Source organism: Dipteris shenzhenensis, chromosome 15 (assembly GCF_047967505.1).
Source record: "Dipteris shenzhenensis isolate YYH24624 ecotype China chromosome 15, Dip_SZ_1.0, whole genome shotgun sequence".
Classification (NCBI taxonomy): Eukaryota; Viridiplantae; Streptophyta; class Polypodiopsida; order Gleicheniales; family Dipteridaceae; genus Dipteris; species Dipteris shenzhenensis.
In genome coordinates, this window is record NC_141610.1 from 11385360 (window position 1) to 11409036 (window position 23677).

The following is a 23677-nucleotide window of genomic DNA, read 5'->3' on the forward strand; positions in this document are numbered from 1 at the left end:
ATAAAATATCATGCCACTCACTTTATTTCTTATATAATAAATCATTTCTCATGCTACTTAATAAGAAATTTCAAATAGCTAATCTTTGTTGTATTCATTGAGTATCATGACACTAATATTAAATATCATCATATCAAATTATTATGTCTCTATTTCTTGAGTAAATTACCTAATTAGTTTGGGGAGAGTAAGAGTGGGGGCAAAACGATATCACATGTGAAGTGAATTATTATGCAAGATGAGGGGAGCTCTCTCCAATGGTGTATTTATTAAGTATAAATTTTTTGGTTATCTCAAGGTCAATATTATGCTCAATATTTTGGCATAAAGACTCATCCGTGTGAAAGGGGAGGTCAATATCTCAAGGTTAATCTTCGCATAAAGACTCATCCATGTGAGAGGGGAGGTTGTGAGTCTAGATTCCCTATGGAGGGAAAAGTTTATCTTTCGAAGGATAATTAAACTATTAGTTTCTTTCATGCTCCTCATGAGCATAATGTAATGTGATTTTTTTTATAAAAGGGCTATGATCAACCATAGGTTTGAAAGATCAACCCACCTTAGCCTATGGAAAATCATGGGGGAATTAAACAGAGCTGGTGTGTCCCCCTTCCAAAAGAGCAACTATTTTGCATTCTACAACACCATCTTGTTGTCATGTGTGGTCTATTCTGAAGTGTGACCAGCTCATGTCACCAATTCATGTCACTTTGATTCTCAGCCATAGCAAGAAATTGTTTGAAGCATGCAAAGCTATTTGATTTGGATTTTAATCTCGATAAACCCAAGTATGAAGGGTGAAGCCATACATTTAAAAAGTGACAAAGTATATCCACCAACAGATGCTATCACACATATCAATATGGACTAAATGCAATTTATAGGTTGCACCAACACTTCCATATTTAGGAAAGAAAAACCAATGAATTTTTCCAAGTAATCATCCCTCACACGTGTTTGGATCATGCATGCATCCTAGGTAGATCAATAACGATATTTTGTGATTTTAACCTAACCAAACTCTCATAGTTCAAATGTCCAAAATGCTTATGCCACAAATGAGTGTTTGCAATAATTTAATCCTCTACTACAAGTGCTTCTCTCTCTCTCTCTCTCTCTCTCTCTCTCTCTCTCTCTCTCTCTCTCTCTCTCTCTCTCTCTCTCTCTCTCTCTCTCTCACACACACACACACACACACACACACACACACACACACACACACACGTACACACGCATGCATGCATGCGTGCACACACACACACACACACACACACACACACAGGCATCAAATGTGTTGAGGCATCTAGAGAATGTTCTAGTGATGACAATGGTGTTGCGACGATTTTCAAATTCACAAATGGCACAAGAGTAACCATTAAAAATAACTCAATATATAGATGTAATAGTAGTAGCTGAAATAGATATGAGATGCTTTTTAATTCTTGGAATATATAAAACATCCTAAGAGACATTTCACCAGATGCTAAAGTAAGCTCAACTTGGCCAATTCCTCTCAATCATGGCATTAGAAGCATTATTGGCACAAGTCACACTACCCCCTTAGGTGCATGGTTCAAGGCTTTTTGCATGAAGTTATGTGCTTGGAAGCATCACCATCAAAGTACCAAGTACTAAATACATTAGTGACAGCCATGTTTGAATCATGAACCAAAGTATCGAATTGGCATGTGACAACAAAAGACCAATCATGATAAGGAATATTTGCTGATTCATTCTTCTCACATGAAGATGAAGCATCAACAACTGCAAAGCTAGAATTCTTCTTCTTCTTCTTCTTTTCTAATTCAATGCACTTCTTGCATTCAAAAATGCAAAGCATCAGCAAACTACAAAGCTAGACTTCTTCTTCTTTTCTAATTCAATGCGCTTCTTGCGTTCAAAAAATGTCATGTCCAAGCTTTTTTATAGTTGCAGCTTTTCTTTTTCTTGTTTGCATTTTTGTTGGCATCAATGTTGGAAGATGAAAAATCAATAGCATTGCCACCACCTATAGGGAAAGATGCAGTGGTTGGTACCTATGATGGAGTTCTAACCTCAAGAAATACAATAATACACAAGTTCTTGGCTACTAACACATGATGCATGATGTAGCTTGACCACATGGGGTAGTTGTTGCCATCTAACTTATCTTCAAGTATTGCCTTTTGTCTCCAATTCAGGAACCCGACCACATGGGATGGAAGAGATGCATAGGCTCATTATTTAATTGCATAGGCTCATTCTTTAATTGCATTGTTAGTAAAAAGACTTATAATTCCTCACATTAGGTCTTGCAAAGCAAGGAAGGATGCTTGGGATAAATTGGCCTCTTTACATAAAAAATCCACAATGAAGCAAGAGTTGCATGTAATACATCAGAATCACATCTGCTTCATGGACAGAAGTCTTCCTCCTTAAAATGCATCAAATCCACTCGATAATTCTTTGAACACCTCTGATTAAACCTACAACACAATAAAATGAAACACAAGTAATAAAACAACTCATCCATAAAGACTTCTACAAACAAATAATAATCAAGAAAAACCTAGCACTTACTTCAAGAAATCACCAACAGAATCCACACCTCGTAGAAAATCACCCCGTAGTACCTCATAGAGCTCCTTTCCCCATCGAATACAAAAGCGAGCAAGATAGTAATACACGAAGCAATGCTGCAACCCCCTCGGATGATACACGCTATAGTCAATATCCTGCAAAAGCATAACCTCACTCCGAAATCCGACCACATCGACAGGCTTCGAAGCACCTTCTTGAATAAACTTGTTCATAGCCAAAACAATCCACTCATGCACACCACTGAAAATCGAGTTCTTACAAATATCGAAAGGAACTTCTACAACCCCGGTCCATGCAACCCGCATCTTCTGCTTATGAGCAATAATCCTCCCAAAGGCTTTGGACATTGCCATCAAGCTGCTAGGAGGAAATAACTCACCATTCATTTTAAGAACCTGCATAAATAACCTCTCCAACATATCATTCAAATCCCAAAGATCAAGATCCTCTAGCTTGACAGTCAAATCCAACCCACACATCTTCCTCCAAGCATCAAATCTATTCTAGGCCCACTGATCCTTCTTTGCATTGCTGTCATTAACGAAACTAGACAAACACCTTAGCTCCACAGGATCCAGCTCCAAGAATGGAACCTCACGACTCAAACCCAATGAACTAGAAACTTGAACAAGCTTCTGACGTTAACGACTACTAGAGACATCACAACCAACAACCTCTGTCAATACACAACTCCACAAGCTCCAATGAAGAACCACCCGGATCAAAGCTAAGAGCACACTCACCACCATCAACCGAACCAGCTTCGCAACCCAACGAAAAGCTCGGACCATCGCAACCCTCCACGGAAGCCATGACAACTTCCAAACCACCGTCTCAACCCAGCTCAACAGACCTCAATCCCCTTAGAACCCTCTCAAGTCCGTCAAATATCTCCATAACCAAACCCCTCGCAAACCTCTCACAGAAACTCGATCTCCTCGCAAAACTCTAGCTCAAGCGCCTCGTAAACCACTCCACAGACTTGTGACAACCCATCTCGGAACCCTCTCAACGAAACTTGCAAACCTCTAGCTCCCAAGCCAAACACTCTGTCAAACAACCGGAGCTAAAACCAAAACCCCCAAAGACTATCTGCATGCAAAGAAACCGGTGCAAACGACCCCTAATGCGAAGGACACCCGATAACGATAACCTCCTAAACGACCTTGACGACCAAGAAGGGCTACATGATGGCCTTTCCCGATCGGAATCCCATTGGGAATTGGCTTTTGGCTTGCCAGCCGGTCGCCAAGTCCCTCCCGGATTCCTCCAAGGAAGGACCTCCCCGTTGCCCCTCCCCTAACCCCTCAGTTCTCTCCACTCCCCCCACGCTTCCCCTCTTGCATCCCCCATCCCTTCTCCCCTCACGTTCCATCCCTTCCGCTCACCCATTCCTCCCCTCCCTCTCCATCACCTTCTCCCTCCCCTCGCCCCTCTCCCTGCCCTTCCCCACTTCCCCTGTCTCTCTCAACACCCCCCCCCCTCTCGCTCCCCTTCTCCTCTCTCAATAGACCTCCACCTCGCCCCATCAACCCTCCATCAGGTTACATTAGCTTAGGTTACATTACATCAAGTTGGGTTCCATTAGCTCATCTTAGGTTAGGTCTCTTTAATCAAATATTGCCCTTAGCTTAATGTGAATTTCAAAATACAATGCAAATTGGTTATTTAGCATGTTATTTTTATATCAAAAGATTAAAAAGCATTGCCTTTGATATCATGCTCATCGGAGTTTTACGTTGAAAGTTATAGATTTTAGAAGAAAGTACATCCATTATGTGCTAGAAGCAATTCAACTGCACGAAAAAAAATCAAAGCTCCACAAGCTACGACATGGCCAAAGCTTGTACAATTTGACGGACATCTAACTTGTACATAAGAAACTTCCTTGGCACAAGAGCCAACAAATGCAAGCAATGAAGACTAAAGGTCCCAAATTTTGAGGGCAAAAGACACTCCATATGCAAGAAGAAATGAGGCAAAGCTAAGCAAGAAAGTGGCAACCTATAAAGCACTTAAAAAATAGCAGTATCCTCCTTCAAAACAACGCTAGATTGAGATGAAACTTTTCAGGACCATACTTCACAAAATGTGTTTCTATGAACAAAACGTTTTGAAATGTTCTACTATTCCTATCAAGCCTTTTGCTCAAGCGCTCCAGGTATGCGCAGTTTGCCACTCAGGAAGGATTGCTTTAGCCTTCGGCCCTCCCCTCCCCCCTGCCCCTAACTTCCCCTCCCGCCTCCCCATCCCTTCTCGACTCCCCCTGCCGCCTCACCATCCCTTCTCCCCTCACCTTCCGCTCACCCCTTCGTCCCCTCCCTCCCATCACCTTCTCCCTCCCCTCGCCTTTCTCCCTGGTGTTCTCCCTCACCCCTCTCCCTCCTCACCTCCCCTTTTTCTCTCAGCAAACCCCCCCCCCCCCCTCCTTCTCGCTCCCCTTCTCCTCTCTCAATAGACCTCCCCCTCGCCCCTATCAGCCCTCCATTAGGTTACATTAGCTTAGGTTACGTTCCGTCAAGTTGGGTTCCGTTAGCTCAGGTTAGGCTAGGTCTCTTCCATCAAATATTGCCCTCTCTTAGTTAATGTGAATTTTTACAATACAATGCAAATTGGTTTTTTCGCAAGGGATTTTTATACCAAACGATTTAGAAAAACATCGGCTTTGGTATCATGCTCATTGGAGTTATAGATTCAAATTCAGAGATTTTAGAAGAAAGTAGATCCATTTTGTGCTACAAGCGAAGTTTAATGGCACTCAGTATCAAATTGGACAACATGCATGTGCATCTGCTACTTACACAAAGATCCACTTCAATCTACACAACCTTCATTGCTTGATAATGGTTTACATATGCCTATGGCAAGTCATAGAACTCCTTGCCAACTTTCCTTGCTACTAACATAGGAAGTTGCCCATAGCACCAATTCATATTGTGATAAACTATAAATTTCATGGTGCATAAATTCATGAGCACAGTCCTCCATGATCAATGTGAGGGAAACAATTAGCATCCCCTGCCATTGTTTTCTTTATGAATGAGCTTAGAGTAGCAGAATGACACTCAAAGCATGTCTAAAGGTTCATGATGAGACGAGTGAAGCTGGAAGGATTGGAAATAACCACAAGCGCAATAGTCAGCGGTGGTGAACCAATGCCTCCTTTCCCTCTCTTCCTCATCCACCATTTGTGGACCTACTCATGCACTGCACCTGGGCATATATTTCCTTGTTGAGGATGTGATGTGCCAACAAATTCATCTACATTATTCACCTGCCAACAAATTCATCTACATTATTCACCTGAATACCACTGCGACATGGCACTTTCTTCACACCTCTCAATTAGAACTGCTTTTTCCATCGATATGGCATTCACCTACCTGCATTGGCATGAATGTTTGCTAGCAATAAATATGGTGAAGCATTGGCTGGATCTGACTTTACAACAGAACTTGAAGCGCGTAGAGCCCGCTCCACATCACTGTGAATTTTGCATGACGACAGCAAGCTATACCATGCGGGAGCAATACATGCAAATGGGATGCTGAGGATCAGATCTTCTGCCTCTTCCAGAAGTCCTCCTCGTCCAAGAAGATCGGTCATGCACACATAATGCTCCGCTGAGGGGGTCATGCCATAGTCTATAATCATAGATGCGAAGTATCGCCTTCCATCAGCAACCAAACCTGTATGACTGCATGCAGTAAACACACAGATGAAAGTGATCCTGTCTGGCTCAAACCCTCCTGCTTGCATTTGATCAAACAGTTGAAGGGCCTCTTTACCAAACCCATTCAGGGCATACCCTGCCATCATGGAGTTCCAGGAGGCCACATCCGGCAGTGGCATCTCTACAAACACAGACCTCGCGTCATCCAGGCTCCCACACTTGCCGTACATATTGACGAGGCATGTCGCTAAATGAACATTGTTATCCCATCCCTTGCCAGCAAGAGTGGCATGCATGTCTCGACCCTCTTCTAGGACAACCACATTCGCAGAAGCATTTAATGCGCAGATGAAGGTAATTTTGTCTGGCTTAAAACCTTCTGCTTGCATTTGATAAAACAGTTCTAGGACCTCTTTTTCATGCCCATTCTCAGCACATGCTGCCATCACCGCACTCCAGCTGATTACATCCTTAACTGGCATCTCTGCAAACACAGCTCTCCCATCTTCCAGGCTCTTGCACTTGCCATACATGTTGACCAGGGTATTTCCCACAGTAACATGTGACGCCCATCCATTGCCAGTAACCTTAGCATGCATCATTCGACCTTCTTCAAGATCGGTGACGCTAGCACACACATCCAAAACGCAGGTGAAGGTCATCTTGTCTGGCTTAAAGCCTTCTGCCTGCATTTGACTGAACAATTGTAGGGTCTCTTTGCCGTGCCCATTCTGGGCACAAGCTGCCATCATGGCATTCCAGCAGACCACATCCAACGGTAACAGCTCTGCAAACAAAGCCTTTGCATCATCCAGGCTCTTACATATGCCATACATATTGATCAGGGCAGTCCCCAATACAACATCTGAGTCCCATCCGTTGCCAGTGATAGTAGCATGCATTTCTCGACCCTCTTCTAGGGCTGCCACATTGACACACGCATCCAAAATGCAAATGAAAGTGATCATGTCTGGCTGAAAGCCCTCTGCCTGCATTTGACTAAACAAGTGTAGGCCCTCCTTGCTGTGCCCATTTTGAGTACACGCTGCAATCATAGCACTCCAGGAGACCACATTCTGCACTGTCATCTCTGCAAACACAGCCGTTGCATCATCAAGGTTCCTACACTTGCCATACATATTAACAAGCGCTGTACCCACAACTATGTCTGATTCCCATCCGTTGCCAGCAATAGTAGCGTGCAGGCCTTGACCATATTTTAGGGCTGAGACACTAGCACAGACATCCAAAACACAGATGAAGGTAATCTTTTCTGGCTGAAAGCCTTCTGCCTTCATTTCACCAAACATTTGTAGGGCCTCCTTGCTTTGCCCATTCAGTGCACACACTATCAGCATGGCACTCCAGGAGACCACGTCCCGCAGAGGCATAGTTGCAAACACAGCCCTTGCATCATCCAGGCTCCTGCACTTGCCATACATATTGATGAGGGATGTTCCAAGAACGACATCTGACTCCCATCCGTTGCCAGCAACAGTAGCATGCAATTCTTGACCCTCTCCTCGGGTTGCCATCTTGGTGCACGCATCCAAAACGCAGATGAAGGTGATTTTGTCTGGCTCGAAGCCTTTTTCCTGCATTTGACCAAATAGTCGTAGGGCCTCCCTGGCATACCCATTCTGAACACATGCTGCGATCATAATTGTCCACGAATACAAATTTCGATATACTATCTTGTCAAACACAGCACGTGCATGTCCCAACATCCCAAACTTGCTGTACATTTGGACGAGATGGTTACTCAGAAATCTGTTGCCAGCATATCCATGCCTGGTCAAGTGTTCATGCACACGTTCGCCTTCAAGCATAGCCTTGGCTCTGGTGCAACGCCTCAAAAGCGAGGCATAGGTAGTAACGTCTGTCTCTGAATCCAGCTGACGGAGGATCTCCTCATTCAAGCTTTCAGGACAGCTGTCTTCATTCCTCGCAAGGCCACTCTGATAGTGCCCATCTAACGTACGTGTATGACAGGCATAGCCGGTGCCTACCTGGCCTAGCACCTTTTCAGAGATCTTTGTCCGCTTGGATGCCCACCCAGCGTCCATCCACGTCAAATAGGGGAAAGAGAACAATTTGAGGAGCTTGCGCTTACGAAGGTGTATTTTCGTAACCCCAGTCTTAGTCAAAGCAAGGCCACGCTGATGATAAGAGTACCCATCTAATGTTGCCATTGCCAAATGAGGCACACATGCACAACATCAAGTGGATTTGTCCGAGGAGGGAAACTCACACTTTTAATACAATACACAAATTGCCAACTAAAATTGAATATATAGACATATTATTCACTTCACCAAAACTTGGAAAAAGGGTAGCGCTCGCGGCAACCGTGCCCCCTTGTTCAAATTTCTTTTCTTAACATGTCTCTTGAGGGAAGGGAATATTTTGAATGCCTACTTACATTTGGATCTTTTGTGATTATAGACTATTATAAAGATCAATATCCTATGCTTCTTGAATTCTAGTATATTGTAAAGGTAAAAAAGGTAATTGCATGAACGCAAAAGGGGTGAAGGGATTGACTAAGTGGGGGGGGGGGGGAGAGAGAGAGAGAGAGAGAGAGAGAGAAAGGAGTGGACCTATACCTGTACACTATGTTGTATTGAACATGAACATGAATATGTACATGAGTACCCCTTAGAGGTTTGCCCTAATGCCTTATGTACATGGTTAATTTACACCATCTCTTAAATTGCATTGGGTAAGTAGAGGGTGCATGTACAAGATCTTTTTGATTTCGTTTGGTGCATATGATAGCATTCAAAATTGAAAAAGAAAACTGGAAAGAATCAGAGTAGTATGTGCATGTGTGAGCACAATGACTATGTAGCGGACGTATGTACAATGAGTACAACTTATGAGATCCTATACATAATGTGCATTTCCCCCTCTTAAGTTGTAGGACATCCTTCGCCTTTGGGATTAAATCCAAAAAATAGGCCAAAGGGAAGAGGAAGAAAATATGCATAAAGTAAAGTCCTCCTGGAAGACTGGTCGATCGAAAGATGACTGCATGAAGAACAGTGTGTATGGCTGCATGTTGAACATGTCAACTATCGTCATGGATTGTGTTGTTGCTCTGTAGAAGAGGCATCCGGATGTGAAGCTAGTCCGTGTAGCCGTGAAGATGTGATCCGGTAGGTTGTGACATACAAGAGTGTCACCAACCCAAAAGAACTAACAGCAATGTCAGAGGTATGCTGCAGTAGAGTAATCTTTGTCATATGATGCATGAGTGTAGAAGACTACAAAGTAGGTGTGGACAGAGTGATCCATGGGCTGAAAATATGGGGCCAAAGGTGTAGGTATGATTCTCTGTTTTGCTAATGAAGAGGCCCAAAAAAGTGACACGATACGACAACCTGCCAAACCTGTATGCTCAACTGTCATGAGCTCCAGGTTGTCTCATGTGTGCATAGCTAAGCATTCATCGGCATAGGATGTAGCATCTCTCAAAGACTCAAGGTGAAGTTGACTGTATAAATTACTAGAATCCTGAAATACAAAGAATGCATAAGATATCCCTGCGGCATATGCAATGCCGAATGCTGAATGTCGAGACTGATCTGAAGTCCTGGATCCAACCACTACTCTGCATCAAGTATGAACTATATACAACATCCATAAATGCATGCTGAAACATTGAGGTTCCCTAGGTTGCGCTATGGCTGAACCTGATGATGTCCACTGCACTGATGCATAAATATCCTCATGCTAAGGAATGATCTGTTAGTCGGAGGTGGTGAATACTGGATCCAAGTATGATGCAATGTCGCATGACTAAGCCGATGCTCAATTGATCAAGAGTGGTTTCAATGATGAGGATTGGATGATGTTGACCTATGCATAAGTCAAAAAGCAAATCTGAGGTGCTCATCACGTAGAGCACAATCTGGGATCATTTTTGCTTTTTGGAGCACTATAAAATTTCCTCTGGATCAAAAGTTATATTCATTTGAAGTTTGAGACATACTTTGTCCAATGGAGTGGCCAAAATGATGAGGTGGCCTGTGGTGAGGTGGCAGTGTGAGATGGCATTGGTATGCTGCTTACAAAGCTATTCCTATGTGGCACTGTGATGACATGGCATGCCAACTGGGTACTACCACATGTCATGATGACATGATAAGCCCATGTGGCTTGATGATGTGGCATTACCATGTGTCCTATTCGTGTGGCAATAGGAAGCCACTCTACTGATGTAGCAAAAGTGCTGACATGGCACTTACTGATGATGTGGCACTTTGGCCGATGATGATATGGCCAATGAGGTCAGATGTTGCTACTACTAACGTGGACTACTTGCATGGCAGTGCTAACATGGAAGTGCCATGTGTCATCCTAACATGGCCTATTGACTAGATTGATGATGTGGCACGAGGTCCAATCCTACTGATGTGGTACGATGATCGACTTTTGAATGACATGAAAGATAGGGCCACGTGGCAGATAGGACTACCATGTGGTAAGTTACCGACCAAGCTTGAGGGTGTGGACCAAGGTGAGGATAAGGTTGTCAAAAGGTTGCCACATGTTGTTTGTAGGCTGGCCGATATCTTTAGGATATGCTGAGAGATTTTCTGAGGATTTCGTCTGATGATATCCTTACTGGAATAGCCCATTCCATTGGTGGTTGCTTGGTGAGATCGGCGATGCTTGCATGCATTGTGTTTTTGGGAGCCCAATGTAGGAGCATTGTTGGAGCTCCAAGTAACATGCCCTGGCTTATGTTGATGGTGGCTATGGTGAGTGCTAGATGCTAGCCTGGAGGTCTTTGTGAATCTGGTCGATGCTTTTGTTTGTGGGAGTATATGTGGGGGTTAAAGGCCACTGTGCCTTAACCTTGGTTATGTACAATACCCAAACACATATATACATGGATGACATAAAGATTAGGTTGTTCTGCACCCACCAAAAACTTGTGTGGCTCTCTTTTGTCTCTCCCTCTCTCTCACCCTCTTCCATTCCACTTCTGTTGAGAGAACTTTCAACTGGTATCAGAGCTAGAGGATAAGGCCATCGCTAACTCACAAGAGGAAGTTGCAAAAGACAACCTATTTTAGACCTGAGAGCCTTGTGATGAAGATATCCTTCTAGAAGTTGAATCTCGACCTGAGATCAAAAGAAAAGTTATAGAGAACTTTGAGTACTTCATTTTTTGTTCTTACATCTTTGTCATCCGAGTTTTTAGTGAAAAGTTATAGCTCGTGCAAAAAGTGACAAAATTTGTTCCTGTGCGGATTTCATCTATTAGATCTCCATATCCAGCCCACGATTTGCAGTTTTGACACTCCCGGTGGATCTAGAGCGATCCAAAACTTCTACTTGTAAAGCTGCTTCCAATTTTGTGAACTTTTGAAGTTGTGGTGGTGAAGCCCTGTCTACTCAGACGTCTTCATTTCATCATATCCTGTGTGAGTGGGATCTCAACATCTGGGCCTCCATCTGCAAAGGTGTTTGTCCCATCGGATCCAAGACTACCTGAAACATCTGTCTGCAAAGTTGCTTGCCATTCCATGAAGAATCAAGGGAGCTGTGATTCTCTGTTCATCTCTTTGCAAGAAATTTCTCAAAGTTTCCAAGACCTTCTCAGTGATTGCCACGTGGATTGCCTAAGGTTCATTTTTGCAAGTAAATGCAAGTGTTGACTGGCTCTTACTCCATCCTGAGATTTCAGAGTTGCGGCAGAAGAGAGATGTTTGTAGATTGCCTTACTAAGTCCGATTATGCAGTGATGCCCATGTTTTCAGGCATCTCAGGTTCTATTTTTAGCAGCGATCATTGCCATGAAGTCGTGATTTTTTGGACATACCTTATGCAGATCACTTTGGTTGCAGTTTGAGCCATGTGCACTCATTCGTGATTTGCATTGGGTTGCAGTGGATGCTTTACAGGCCATTTGGATGCATTGAGATCCTTGTTGGATGCGTTGATAGGCCCACATTGCCTTGTGGGATGCTTTATTGACGATGGACATTTAGGACACAGATGCTATTTTATGCTAAGGGATAGCTCACTTAGGACACATATGCTATTTTATGTTGAGGGATAGCTTTGATACATTGCAGTTGTTGATGCACTGATAGTGCTATGCTCTCTTGGATGAGCCATTATTTATTCTTATGCCCATGGATGGTGTTTATGCTTGAGGCATTTGGCTCATATTGGCATTGGGTTTGCCATTGTTTTGTCATTACAAGTTGGCATTTTCTTTTGGGCTAGATTTGCTCATATGGATGCATAGTATATGCACATGAGTCAGTTGCATTTTGATGCTTTGAGCTTTGAGTTTTTTGTCACATTACCCTCCATTGTGGTATACATATTGGGGTGCAGTTGGTATTTGGTGTGATTCTTTCTTGCAGGCACTAGCATTTGGGATTTTGCATTATTTGCATCATGGCATTCTCTTCCATGTCTGAAAAGGAGTTTTTTATCATTCATTAAAAGGTTTGATGGGACAAAGTTTTCTTTATGGAAAGAACAGATAAGGGAAGTGCTTATTCAAAAGAAGTAGATTAAACCCTTAGAAGGATTGCAGCTAAGCCAGCAGCTATGTCTAAGAATGATTGGAATGAGTTGGATGCATTAGCAAAGTCTACTGTTAGACTTCATCTTGTAGAGTCGGTTTATTTCACAGTAGTAAATGACCAAACTATGTGCTACTTATGAGAAGTAAACTGCCTCTAATAAAGTTTACCTCATGAAGAGGTTGTTTGAGTTGTAGATGAAGGAAGGAGTCTCCATTGCTTTTCACTTGAATGAATTCAATATTATTTTCAGCCAACTTCAGGCTCAGAACCTGAATTTTGATGTGGAGACTAAGGCAATATTCCTCTTGTGTTCATTGCCATCCTCATAGGATACGTTATGTACAGGTGTCAGTAACTATGCACCTGGTGGAGTACTAAAGTTTGATGATGTTGTGGGTAGCTTGCTAGCCAAGAAGATTAGATGGAATTCTATGGATGGCAACAAGCAGGATGCATCCTTAAATGTGCAAGGGGGCATATCACAGTTCAGGGGGAGGTCCCCAGAAAGAGAGAAGTCTTGTAGCAAATCTAGGGCATGGAACATTGAGTGTTACCATTGTGGCAAGAAGGGCCACATGAAAAGGGATTGCTACAAGCTGAAAAGAGAACAAAAGGATAAGAAAAAGAATGCAAATTGGGGTACAAAAAGAAGGAAGAGAGTCCAAGGGATGACAAAGGAAAAGTGAAGATCGAGGAGCTCAATGCAATCACACTGATAATAGATAATGGCAATGACATTCTCTTCATGTTGTCTAGTCTACATGTAGAGCTTCTTACCACTTCAAATGATGCATATTCCCAGGATTGGATTTTGGATTTTGGTGCTTCATTCCATGTTACTCCCCATAGGGAATGGTTCTCCACTTATGACAGTGGAAAGACAGATTTTGTGCATCTTGGAAATCACTATGCATGTGACATAGTGGGAGGAGGTGACATCAAGTTTTCTTTTGCAAATGGGTATGCATTTGTTTTGAAAAATGTGAGACGTGCCTAAGCTGACCAAGAGTCTCATTTCAGCTTATCACCTAGATGATGTTGGTTTTTAGACCACCTTTGGCTTTTAGAGTTGGAAAATTCAGAAGGGCTCTATGGTTTTGGCAAGGGTTGCCAAGTGTGGGACATTGTATCCCTTACATGTATCAGGGGTGTTTGATCATGTTGTTGCAATAACCGAGCAGCCAAGTACTTTAAGTGGCATTGCCAGTTGGGGCACATGAGCCAAATGGAATGAAACTCTTATTTCGTTTGGATTATGTACCGCCTTTGAGTTTTTTTATTTTGAATTTTGTGAGCATTGTCTCTATGGGAAGTAGACTAAATCAGCCCATAAAGGAAGGGAAAAGAAAGAGCTTGAAAGGCTTGCTTTAGTGCATTCAGGCGTATGTGGTCCCATGCCTACACGGTCAATAGGATGGGCTGAATACTATGTCCTTAGTATCCAGCCTCCGTCTTCTACTGTTTCCAGCATGCCATCGAAGCTTCTTTCACAGGAGCGGCAGCGCCATCTATTGTATCAGTTCTACAGTAATCAAATTTTTTATTCTCCATACTATCTTGTTTTCTCTCTTGTGTATGAGATCCTGTTATCTATTGAGCACAGACGTTGTATTATTTTCTTACATGGTATCAGAGCCTGGACTCTAGCAAGAAGATTTGGTAGTGTGTTTCTGTTTGCGAGCAGATTGTGAGAGATGGCCCAGCCCGCAAGACTGCGAATCCCACCGTTCGGCGAAAGCGGAAAGTTGGACAGCTCTAACTATCCTCTCTAGAAGTTCAAGATGAAGACCATCCTAAGCGCATATGAGGTTTGGGACACTGCTACTGGGGTGGACGTGAGGCCGGCGAGACCGCATCCAGCCAATGCTGGACAACAAATAGTACCAACTGCGGATGAGATTCTCGCATGGACAAGAAGAAATGTAGATGCACTATGTTCTATTATCTGTAGTGTTAGTGATTCCGTCATGGCGTTAATTCAACATGTCACCACAGCGGAGGAGGCGTGGACGGTCTTGAAAAATCAGTACGAGACCACGAATCAGACGCGGATTCAGAATCTGGAGACTCAACTCGTGAACGAGAAGTTGTTTGAGTCTGAAGTGGTAGAGAAGTTCATCACCAGGGTGAAGAATCTGTGCGATTAGATGACTGCGATTGGCATCACTATCACCAGTGAGAATCTAGCATGAAGGTGCATACAGATTCTCCCACCAGAGTACGACGGTCTTGTTATGGCACTGAACACACAGAACAGAAATCCGCCCCTCCACTTTAAGGATTTCAGCACGATGCTTCTAGAGGAGGAGATGTGTCAAAAGACGAGGACTGGAGAAGATTCGGCTTTCTGGACCAAATCAAAGAAAGGTAAGGGTAAGGACTCTGGTAACCCATCTTCTTCTGATGATAAAAATAGAAAGAAGAAGATCAAGTGCTTCTATTGCAACAAGGCAGGGCACAAGCAGAATGAGTGCCGAAAGAAGATTACAGATGAGAAGAACGGAGTAAAGAAAGAGTCCAGCAACAGCAGGCAGTACCAATAGAGCTGTTTGTAGCAATTGAGGAGATTTGCACGGAGGCAGTTCATGTACCTGTGGATGAACCTTGGATCATTGACAGTGGTGCATCGCGCCACATGACCAGTCGGAAGGATTGGTATACCTCTCTACAGTCGGTAAGGAATGACATCATGGTAGCAGTCGGCAATGATGCAAAACATCCAGCAAAAGGAAAAGGTACAATTGCTCTCAAGTCAGATGGAGTTGTAAAACAGTTGTCCGATGTTATTTATGTGCCAGATATCAAGAGGAACTTGTTGTCTATTTTTTCGATCATGGATCGGGACCTCAAAGTTCAATTCGATAAGAATGGTGCACAGATTCTGGATCTTCAAGGAAAGGTCGTTGGTAAAGGTACACGATGCAACATTTACAAACTCTCACCTTTCAGTGCTCAAGCGGATGTGAAGAACACTAAGCTATGGCATGAGAGGTTTGGTCATCTAAACCTTAGTTCTTTGAAGGAGATGCATAAAAGTGGAATGATTGCAGACCTACCAGAAATCTCAGATCTGCCCGATGTATGTGAAGCTTGCATGATGCGCAAGCAGCATCGGCAGCCCTTTCCTAAAGAGGCTAGCAGAGCAAAGGCTCCTCTAGAGCTCGTTCAGACGGACCTTTGTGGAAAGATGGAGACGGAAGCTTTGGGTGGTTCCTTCTACTTCATGACGTTGATCGACGACTACAATAGAAGGATATGGATATACTTCCTGAAGACAAAAGACGAGGCTTTTAGTAGGTTCAAGGAATGGCATGTAATGGTCGAGAAAGAATCGGGGAGGAAGCTTAAGAAGCTGAGATCAGACAGAGGTGGAGAGTTCACATTGACTGAATTCAAAAGTTACTGCAAAAGTCATGGAATCAAGAGGCAGAAACCCCCGCCACATACATCACAGCAAAATGGAGTAGCAAAACGCAAGATGCGTGTCATCTGCGAAATGGGCCGGAGTATAATGAAAGGGAAATATTTGCCAAAGACTTTCTGGGCTGAAGCATGTAACACTGCAGTTTACATCCTCAATCGTAGCTACATGAAGGCTGTGAACGGGGGATGACTCCACTGCAAGCCTTTTCTGGTAAGAAACCTTCAGCTGCACATTTCAAAGTTTTTGGATGTGACTGTTTTGTGCATGTCCCTGATGCTACCAGGACCAAATGGGAACCGAAGAGCTGGAAGTGTATTTTCTTGGGCTACAGTGAAGGGGCGAAGGGTTACCATCTCTATAACCCTATTACCAAGAAGGTAATTGTAAGTCACGATGTGGTCTTCTCAGAACAGCCGCATCAATTGGAGGAGGATGCTTCCTTCCCAGACAACCAGGACCAGGATATCCATCTAGTACCGCCACCAATAGCAGACCGAACTCCCCCAACGGTGCTTGGGAGGATTCAAGACAAAGAAGATGAAGAAGAACCTACAGAACCACAACGGCAACGGCCATTCTCGAAGTGGGTAAAGTAGCTTTTGGACGGCAGAGAACCTCCAGCCATTGAGGAGGAACCATCCGAATACCGCTGGTCCAAGAGATTAGAGGAGCAAAGAAGGGCACAGGAACACTTAGTCAACTATGCTTTAATGACAGAATTGATCCGTGCTGATGAACCCAAGTGTCTTGAAGAGGCACAGGGCGATGATAGGTGGATGGAGGCTATGCAGTCAGAGTATGGCTCCATAATGAAGAACAACACTTGGGACCTTGTGGATCGACCACCAAAGTGCAAGGTAATCGGAACCAAGTGGGTGTACAAGATCAAGTACAAGTCCGACGGCACGTTGGATAAGTACAAGGCTTGGCTCATGGCAAAAGAATTTGCACAAGTACATGGTTTTGATTATCAAGATACTTTTGCTCCCACATCTCGACTAACCACAATTCATAGTGTTTTGGCTTTAGCTGCCCAAGGAAGTTGGGCCGTGTTTCAGATGGATGTGAAATCTGCATTTTTGAATGGAGATCTCAAGGAGGAGGTATACGTGGAACAACCACCAGGTTTTGAGATCCCCAGTTAAAAAGGTAAAGTCTGCAAACTAAACAAGGCACTTTTACGAGCTGAAACAGGCCCCACGAGCATGGTACCAGCGAATTGATGCCTACTTTCTATAAAACGGGTTCAAGAGGAGCCCATCTGATGCAAATTTCTATATCTTCAGAGAAGGAGGTAGGTGTATGATCATGGTCCTTTATGTGGACGACCTTGTCATAACAGGGAACCATGAAGAGAAGATCTCGCAGACGAAGCATTTGCTAGGAAGAGAGTTTGAAATGACAGACCTCGGACTGATGCATTTTTGTTTGGGGATTGAAGCTTGGCAGGAGCTGAAATAGATCTTCATTTCACAGCTGAAGTATGCTGGAGAGATACTGAAGGCATTTGGCATGGCTGAGTGCAAAACAGTTGGTACCCCTATGGAGGTTGACGCGAAGCTCTCAAACGAGGATTCATCACTGCTGGTGGACGAAGCGAAGTATAGAAGACTTGTGGGTAGCTTGATTTACCTGTGCAACACACGGCCGAACATCAGCTTTGCGACTGGTGTACTAAGTAGGTTTTCCAATAAGCCCCGGGAGAACCATTGGAGGGCAGGGATGCGGGTGCTGAAATACATCAAAGGCACACTTGATTATGGCATCACCTATACCAAGGGCAACATCTAGATCGGATTCTGTGACTCAGATTGGGCAGGAGATGTGGACAGTAGGAGATCAGTGACAAGGTACTGTTTCTCACTTGGATCTGGAGTTGTGTCATGGGTCAACAAGAAGCAACCCACAGTTGCTCTTTCTTCTACCAAGGCCGAGTACAAATCTGCATGCTTTGCTTCTTGCGAAGTAGTGTGGTTGAGGAGGATTTTGGGAGACATGGGTGCAGTGCAGAACAAGCCTACGCAGTTATCATGTGATAATCAGAGTTGCATGGCAATTGCAAAGAACCCGGTGTTCCACACTCACACAAAACACATTGAGATTCAATATCACTTTGTACGCGAGCTCATCATGGATGGAGAGGTCGACTTGGTGTACTGTCCGACTATAGAGAATGCTGTGGACATCTTTATGAAGGCTCTTGGAAGAGACTTGCTGGAGAGGCATCTTCATCGACTTGGCATTGGGCCGAAAAAGTAAGTTCACTTGTGGGTGGACATTGAGGGGGGGTGTTAGATATCAATGCTCCACTCTCATGTAACTACGCGGGAACCAACTAACTCTACTTGTAAGCCCCCCCATATGAGGAGAAGGCATTTGAGTAGCTCAGTTATTCGGTAGGTCTTGGTTTGGACACCAGATGGGGCCCATGTGTGGCCTGATGGCTGGACGGCTTCAAATAGAGTTGGCACACCGCCAACTAGGAAGGCATCCCTTGACTGACCGCACTGAGGGTAGATGGAGCATTTCCCAGGGTAGCCCACTCTCGGGTTGCGGGGCCCGCCGTTTGGAGCCTCAGATGATCCCGACTGGCTGTGGGCCGAACAGTTACCGTAGGTTAGTTGCTCTTTTTTGCGCACCGGTTCTATCGTATGGTTAATGGCCTATTTTGGGACCGACCCCCAGTCGACCGTTTTGGGCGGACTGGGTCGGCCACCCAATTGAGCCTAACCGACTATGACTGGTGGCTATACAAGAGCAAGCTCGTGAATCCCATTTTATCACTTGCTACAGCAACCCTGATTCCTTAGTACCTAGCCTCCGTCTTCTACTATTTCCAGCATGCCATCGAAGCTTCTTTCACAGGAGCGCATGGTTGGGAGGCAGCGCCATCTATTGTATCAGTTCTATAGTAATCAAATTTTTGATTCTCCATACTATCTTGTTTTCTCTCTTATGTATGAGATCCTGTTATCTGTTGAGCAGAGACATATTATTTTCTTACACTCACGCCCCTGGTACTCCATAGAAAAATCCAATTACATAACAGATGAACCACACCATTCAAGAAAGGTTGCAATGTATGCTTTCCCCCGTGTGGGCTTCGTTTTGCACAAATTAGCTTGTATCTTCATGCCGTGACCTTTGATTAACGATCCGTCTACATTTGCACATTTTGCTACACACGTAGGACAATCTTAGGCACATTATTAACATGACGGTCCCTACACAAACTAACACCACTCTAACCTTCCCAACAAAACTACATCCACACCAGCACTTATGGCAGAGGCACCCTTGGCAAATCTGGCCCAATCTGCATGTAGCTACATTTTGGCCAATTCCTCCAACATGGATATATGAGTACAACTAGTAAACAAATGTCGAATCCATCTGGTAGTCTAGGTACCGAGGTCGGGGCCACTTATCCAACGCTCACCACATCTGCATATAGCTCCGCTGCAGCCACCGCCCCCACCAATCCTCTACCCCGAATCCCCCCCTGAAATCTCATGCACTATCACTACTATACTCATACGGCAACCATCAAATGTTGGCTCTTTCCTACTGCTTTCGTAGGAAGAACAGGGTATTCTCAGTATGCAGGGTTCCAAGGCTTTTTATCACCTACAGATATATCGGGGTTGTCAGTTGTAGTATATGTGTAGCTTAGGACCTAGAGTCATGTTCTGGTGAGAGACGTAGGCTTAAGTGTGGTAAACAAACAAAGTGCATGCATGTGTAAAAGGAACGTGTATCATCATGATTGAGGTAATGAAGGCTTTCGGCTTCATTGGGGGTTGCAGGGTATAGGAGGAGTTTAAGGATTAGAAGGAGGTTCTAGGGTTTAGAAGGAGGTTCCAGGGTTAGGTTTAGAAGTAGGTTTCAAGGTTTAGAAGGAGGTTCCAGGGTTAGAAGGAGTTCCAAGGTTTAGGGCAGAGTACATGGTGGAGAACTCGTCTCCCTCGTTGATCATGGAGTTTAAGGGTTAAAAAACAAAGGGTTTAAGGGGAGCATAGGAGTGGGAGAGGAAGAAGGTGTAAGAGCATGGGGGAAAGAAGAGAGAGGAGGGAGGAGGGAGGAGAGAGGAGGAGGAGGAGAAGGAAGGAGGAGAGAGGAGGAGGACGAGGAGAAGGAGGTAGGAAGAGGGAGGAGGGAGCAGGAGAGGGAGAGGATGGGTTGCAAGGTTGGAGGAGAGGGGAGGAGGGGTTGCAAGGTTAGGACATGCTTTTGGATGTGGAGTGCAAGGAAGCATGGACACTTGAGACAATTGCTTGGAATACCAAAGTAGAACTCAACACAATGCCCCAAAGTGTGTGGGCTTCATTCCATTATGGGGTATTTATACAAGTTGGAGAGCTTCTCTCTCTGCATGTAGGAAGTGTAACATATTCTCTCTCTACATGTAGAACTTGCATGTAGAACTCGCATGTAGAGTCGTATGTAGAACTTGCATGTACAAGTTGTATGTAGAACTTGCATGTAGAAGTCATATGTAGAAGTCGTATGTAGAACTTGCATGTACAACTCACATGTAGAACTTACATGTACAACTCACATGTACAACTCACATGTAGGAGTTGCATGTAGGAGTTGTATGTAGAACTCGTATGTAGAACTTGGATGTAGAACTTGCACATAGGAGTTGCATGTAGGAGTTGCATGTAGGAGTTGTATGTAGAAGTCGTATGTAGAACTTGCATGTATAACTCGTATGTACAACTCGCATGTAGGAGTTGCATGTAGAACTTGCATGTAGAACATGCAAGTTGGATTTCTAAGAGGGATTATTTCTAGCCTTATGCAAGTACAAGCGGAGCTTTGCCGCTACTCTACACACACATTTTGTTCTACCTAAGTGGCACAGAGTCAACATAATCTCGAATCCATTTTATTACCCATCCTCGGGTTATGGCTTATTTTGATTTCAGAGTTGGGATGCCATGTGCGTAATCCAGTAGCTGTTGAGCTTGTGGCATGTGAGTCGTTCCTAGTGTAATGCTTTTGCACCATATAATTTGTGGTCTATAGTCAAGAAGCTTATCTCCTCTTAAGGAAGGGTAGACGGCTGTGAAATTTAGAGGGGATCTCGTTGCTGAGGTTGCGAACTCTACCATCAAATCTTCTTGGGAAGAGATTTGGCGGGGGTCTCGTTGTTGAGGCTGGCATTTCTTGCCATCTTGCATACATGTTGGATGCGATTACACCCGTATCATTGAGCTTGTAGATAATTTGTATGCAAGTCTGATATTTTTGCATATAGGAGATGGCTGTGATGTTTGGCGGGGGTCTCGTTGCTAAGGCTACAAACTCCTTTCCAATTCATCTTGAGTTTTGGCATACCTTCTTGTCCTGCTTGTGAATTCATTGCATGCTTTGAGAGTATGGAATGAAAGTGTGTGATACTATTATTGATGTAATCTATTATGTGTCTATGTAAAATCGTGTGAGTGTACGTGATGTGTCTAACTATATGCTTATTTGTGGGATTTAATAGGGAAATGAAGACTCAATTATCCCTAATACGTACATACGCCAGTGAGTGTGCGTGTAACAATCTAGTGCAAGCTATATGTGCAAAAGCATGCATATGCTAGTGAGTGCTCGTGATACAATCTAATCCTAACTAAGGAAGACTTGGTTTCCCAAATCTTCGTTTTTGTCGGGGATGGCTTGCATGTTGATATAGTAGCGCTTCAATCGGCTCTCGTTTATTGTTGTGTTGAATTGGATTCCATCCAATGTTTATAGTAGCACAGCTCCGATGGGATTCATCTTTTGTACTCGGTAGGGTCCTTGACCTAGATACTTCAGTTTTCCCTTGTGTACTTTGGCATTGTATAATAGGACTAAGTCGCATTCCTTCATGTCTTTAGCTTTTAGTCAAACCATGCCTTTCTTCTACGTGTTGTCATGGTAGGCAACTAGTCTTGTCTCTGTATGCTTCTCCAACTGATAGAGCCTCTCTTTCAAGGATTCATGGTCTCCCATGCGTTCCTCTATTGCTATACGTAGACTTGGTATTACAAATTCGAGTGGGACCACAGCTTCAAGGCCGTACACCAATTGAAAAGGTGTGTTCCCTTTACTGACCTTGAATGTGGTTCTGTATGCCCATAAAGCTGCATTCAGTTTCTCTACCCAATCAGAACGTTGTGGTTCTACTACCTTGGTGAGGATAATGCATATTATTTTGTTGGTGGATTCGACCTATCCATTTCCTTGGGGGTAGTAGGGTGTGCTTTTTCTATGGATTACCATGAAGCCAGACAAGAGTTCTTGGATTACCTCATTGACAAAATGTGTGCCTCTATCTAACACAATTTCAATGGGGCATCCGAATTGGGTGATCACATTTTTGTATAAGAATCTTGCTATGTTTCTAGCATCTGCCTTTTTGACTGCTTTAGCTTCAGTCCATTTTGTAAAGTAATCAGTGGCCAAAATTATGTAGCGTGCCTGTGTCCCTTTTATTGTTGGTGGATGTATGGGACCCACATAGTCAATCCCCCATTTTTCAAATGGTTTTTGTGCAACAACTATTGTTAGGGGATTGAAGTCTTTGTGTTGTGGTTTAGTAGTCTGTTGGCATACATCATAGCCTTTCATATATTCATAGGCATAGATGCCCACAGTGTTGGCCACCAATAGCGTGCGAGGAGAACTTTTCTTGCTGTGGCTTCCCCTTGGAAGTGTCCTCTTGCAATGCCTTCATGGACTTCACTCAGGATTGGCATGATCTCATGAGGCATTACACATCTTCTTAATATCTAGTCCTTGCTCATCTTATATAGTTGTCCTGCAATGAGTTGATAGGGTGCAACCTTTAGAATCAATTTTCTAGCATCTATTGCTTTCATTTCAGGGGGTGGTCTTCCTGCCATCAAGTACCCAATGATATCTCCACACCACTTTGGAACAGCATCTATTTGAAATAGTGTGGCATCTAGTAAGTCGTCTTGTACTCCAACGGCTTCTTCTCCCGACTTGACACGAGACATGTGATCGGCAATGTAGTGTTGGGAACCTTTGTGGACCACTATTTTGAAGTTGAATTCTTGAAGCAAGAGAAGCCATCTGGTTATTCGTCCTGTTTTACATGAACGGTTCACAAGATAAAGCAATGCTTGATGGTCAGTGTAGAAGACAAAATCATTTGCCAGTAGATAGTGCCAAAATTTCTTTACACTATACACCATTGCTAGGGCTTCTCTTACTGTGGCGGTATAGTTGATCTCTGCATCATTGAGTTGTCGACTGGCAAAGTATAATGGGTAGTCTTTCTTATGTTCACCAAGTTGACAAAGCACACTCCCAATTGCATACTTGGATCCATCAGTATGAACATGAAAATCAATATCCCGATTGGGAGATATAAGGATGGGTGCTATGATTAGGCGCCACTTTAAAAGCTCAAAAGCTTGGTCGCACTCTTCGGTCCATAAG

At 43.7% G+C, this 23677-nt stretch overlaps 1 protein-coding gene across 1 annotated transcript; it reads right to left on the minus strand.

The window, feature by feature from the left end:
- Window positions 1-5846: 5846 nt before the first annotated feature.
- On the minus strand, window positions 5847-8445 carry LOC147893356 (pentatricopeptide repeat-containing protein At4g13650-like). The gene is made up of 2 exons (XM_087385716.1): window positions 5964-8445; window positions 5847-5854 (listed from the first exon to the last, which is right to left on the minus strand). The coding sequence occupies exons 1-2, from the start codon at window positions 8443-8445 to the stop codon at window positions 5847-5849; spliced, it is 2490 nt and encodes an 829-aa protein (XP_087241842.1).
- Window positions 8446-23677: the final 15232 nt, after the last annotated feature.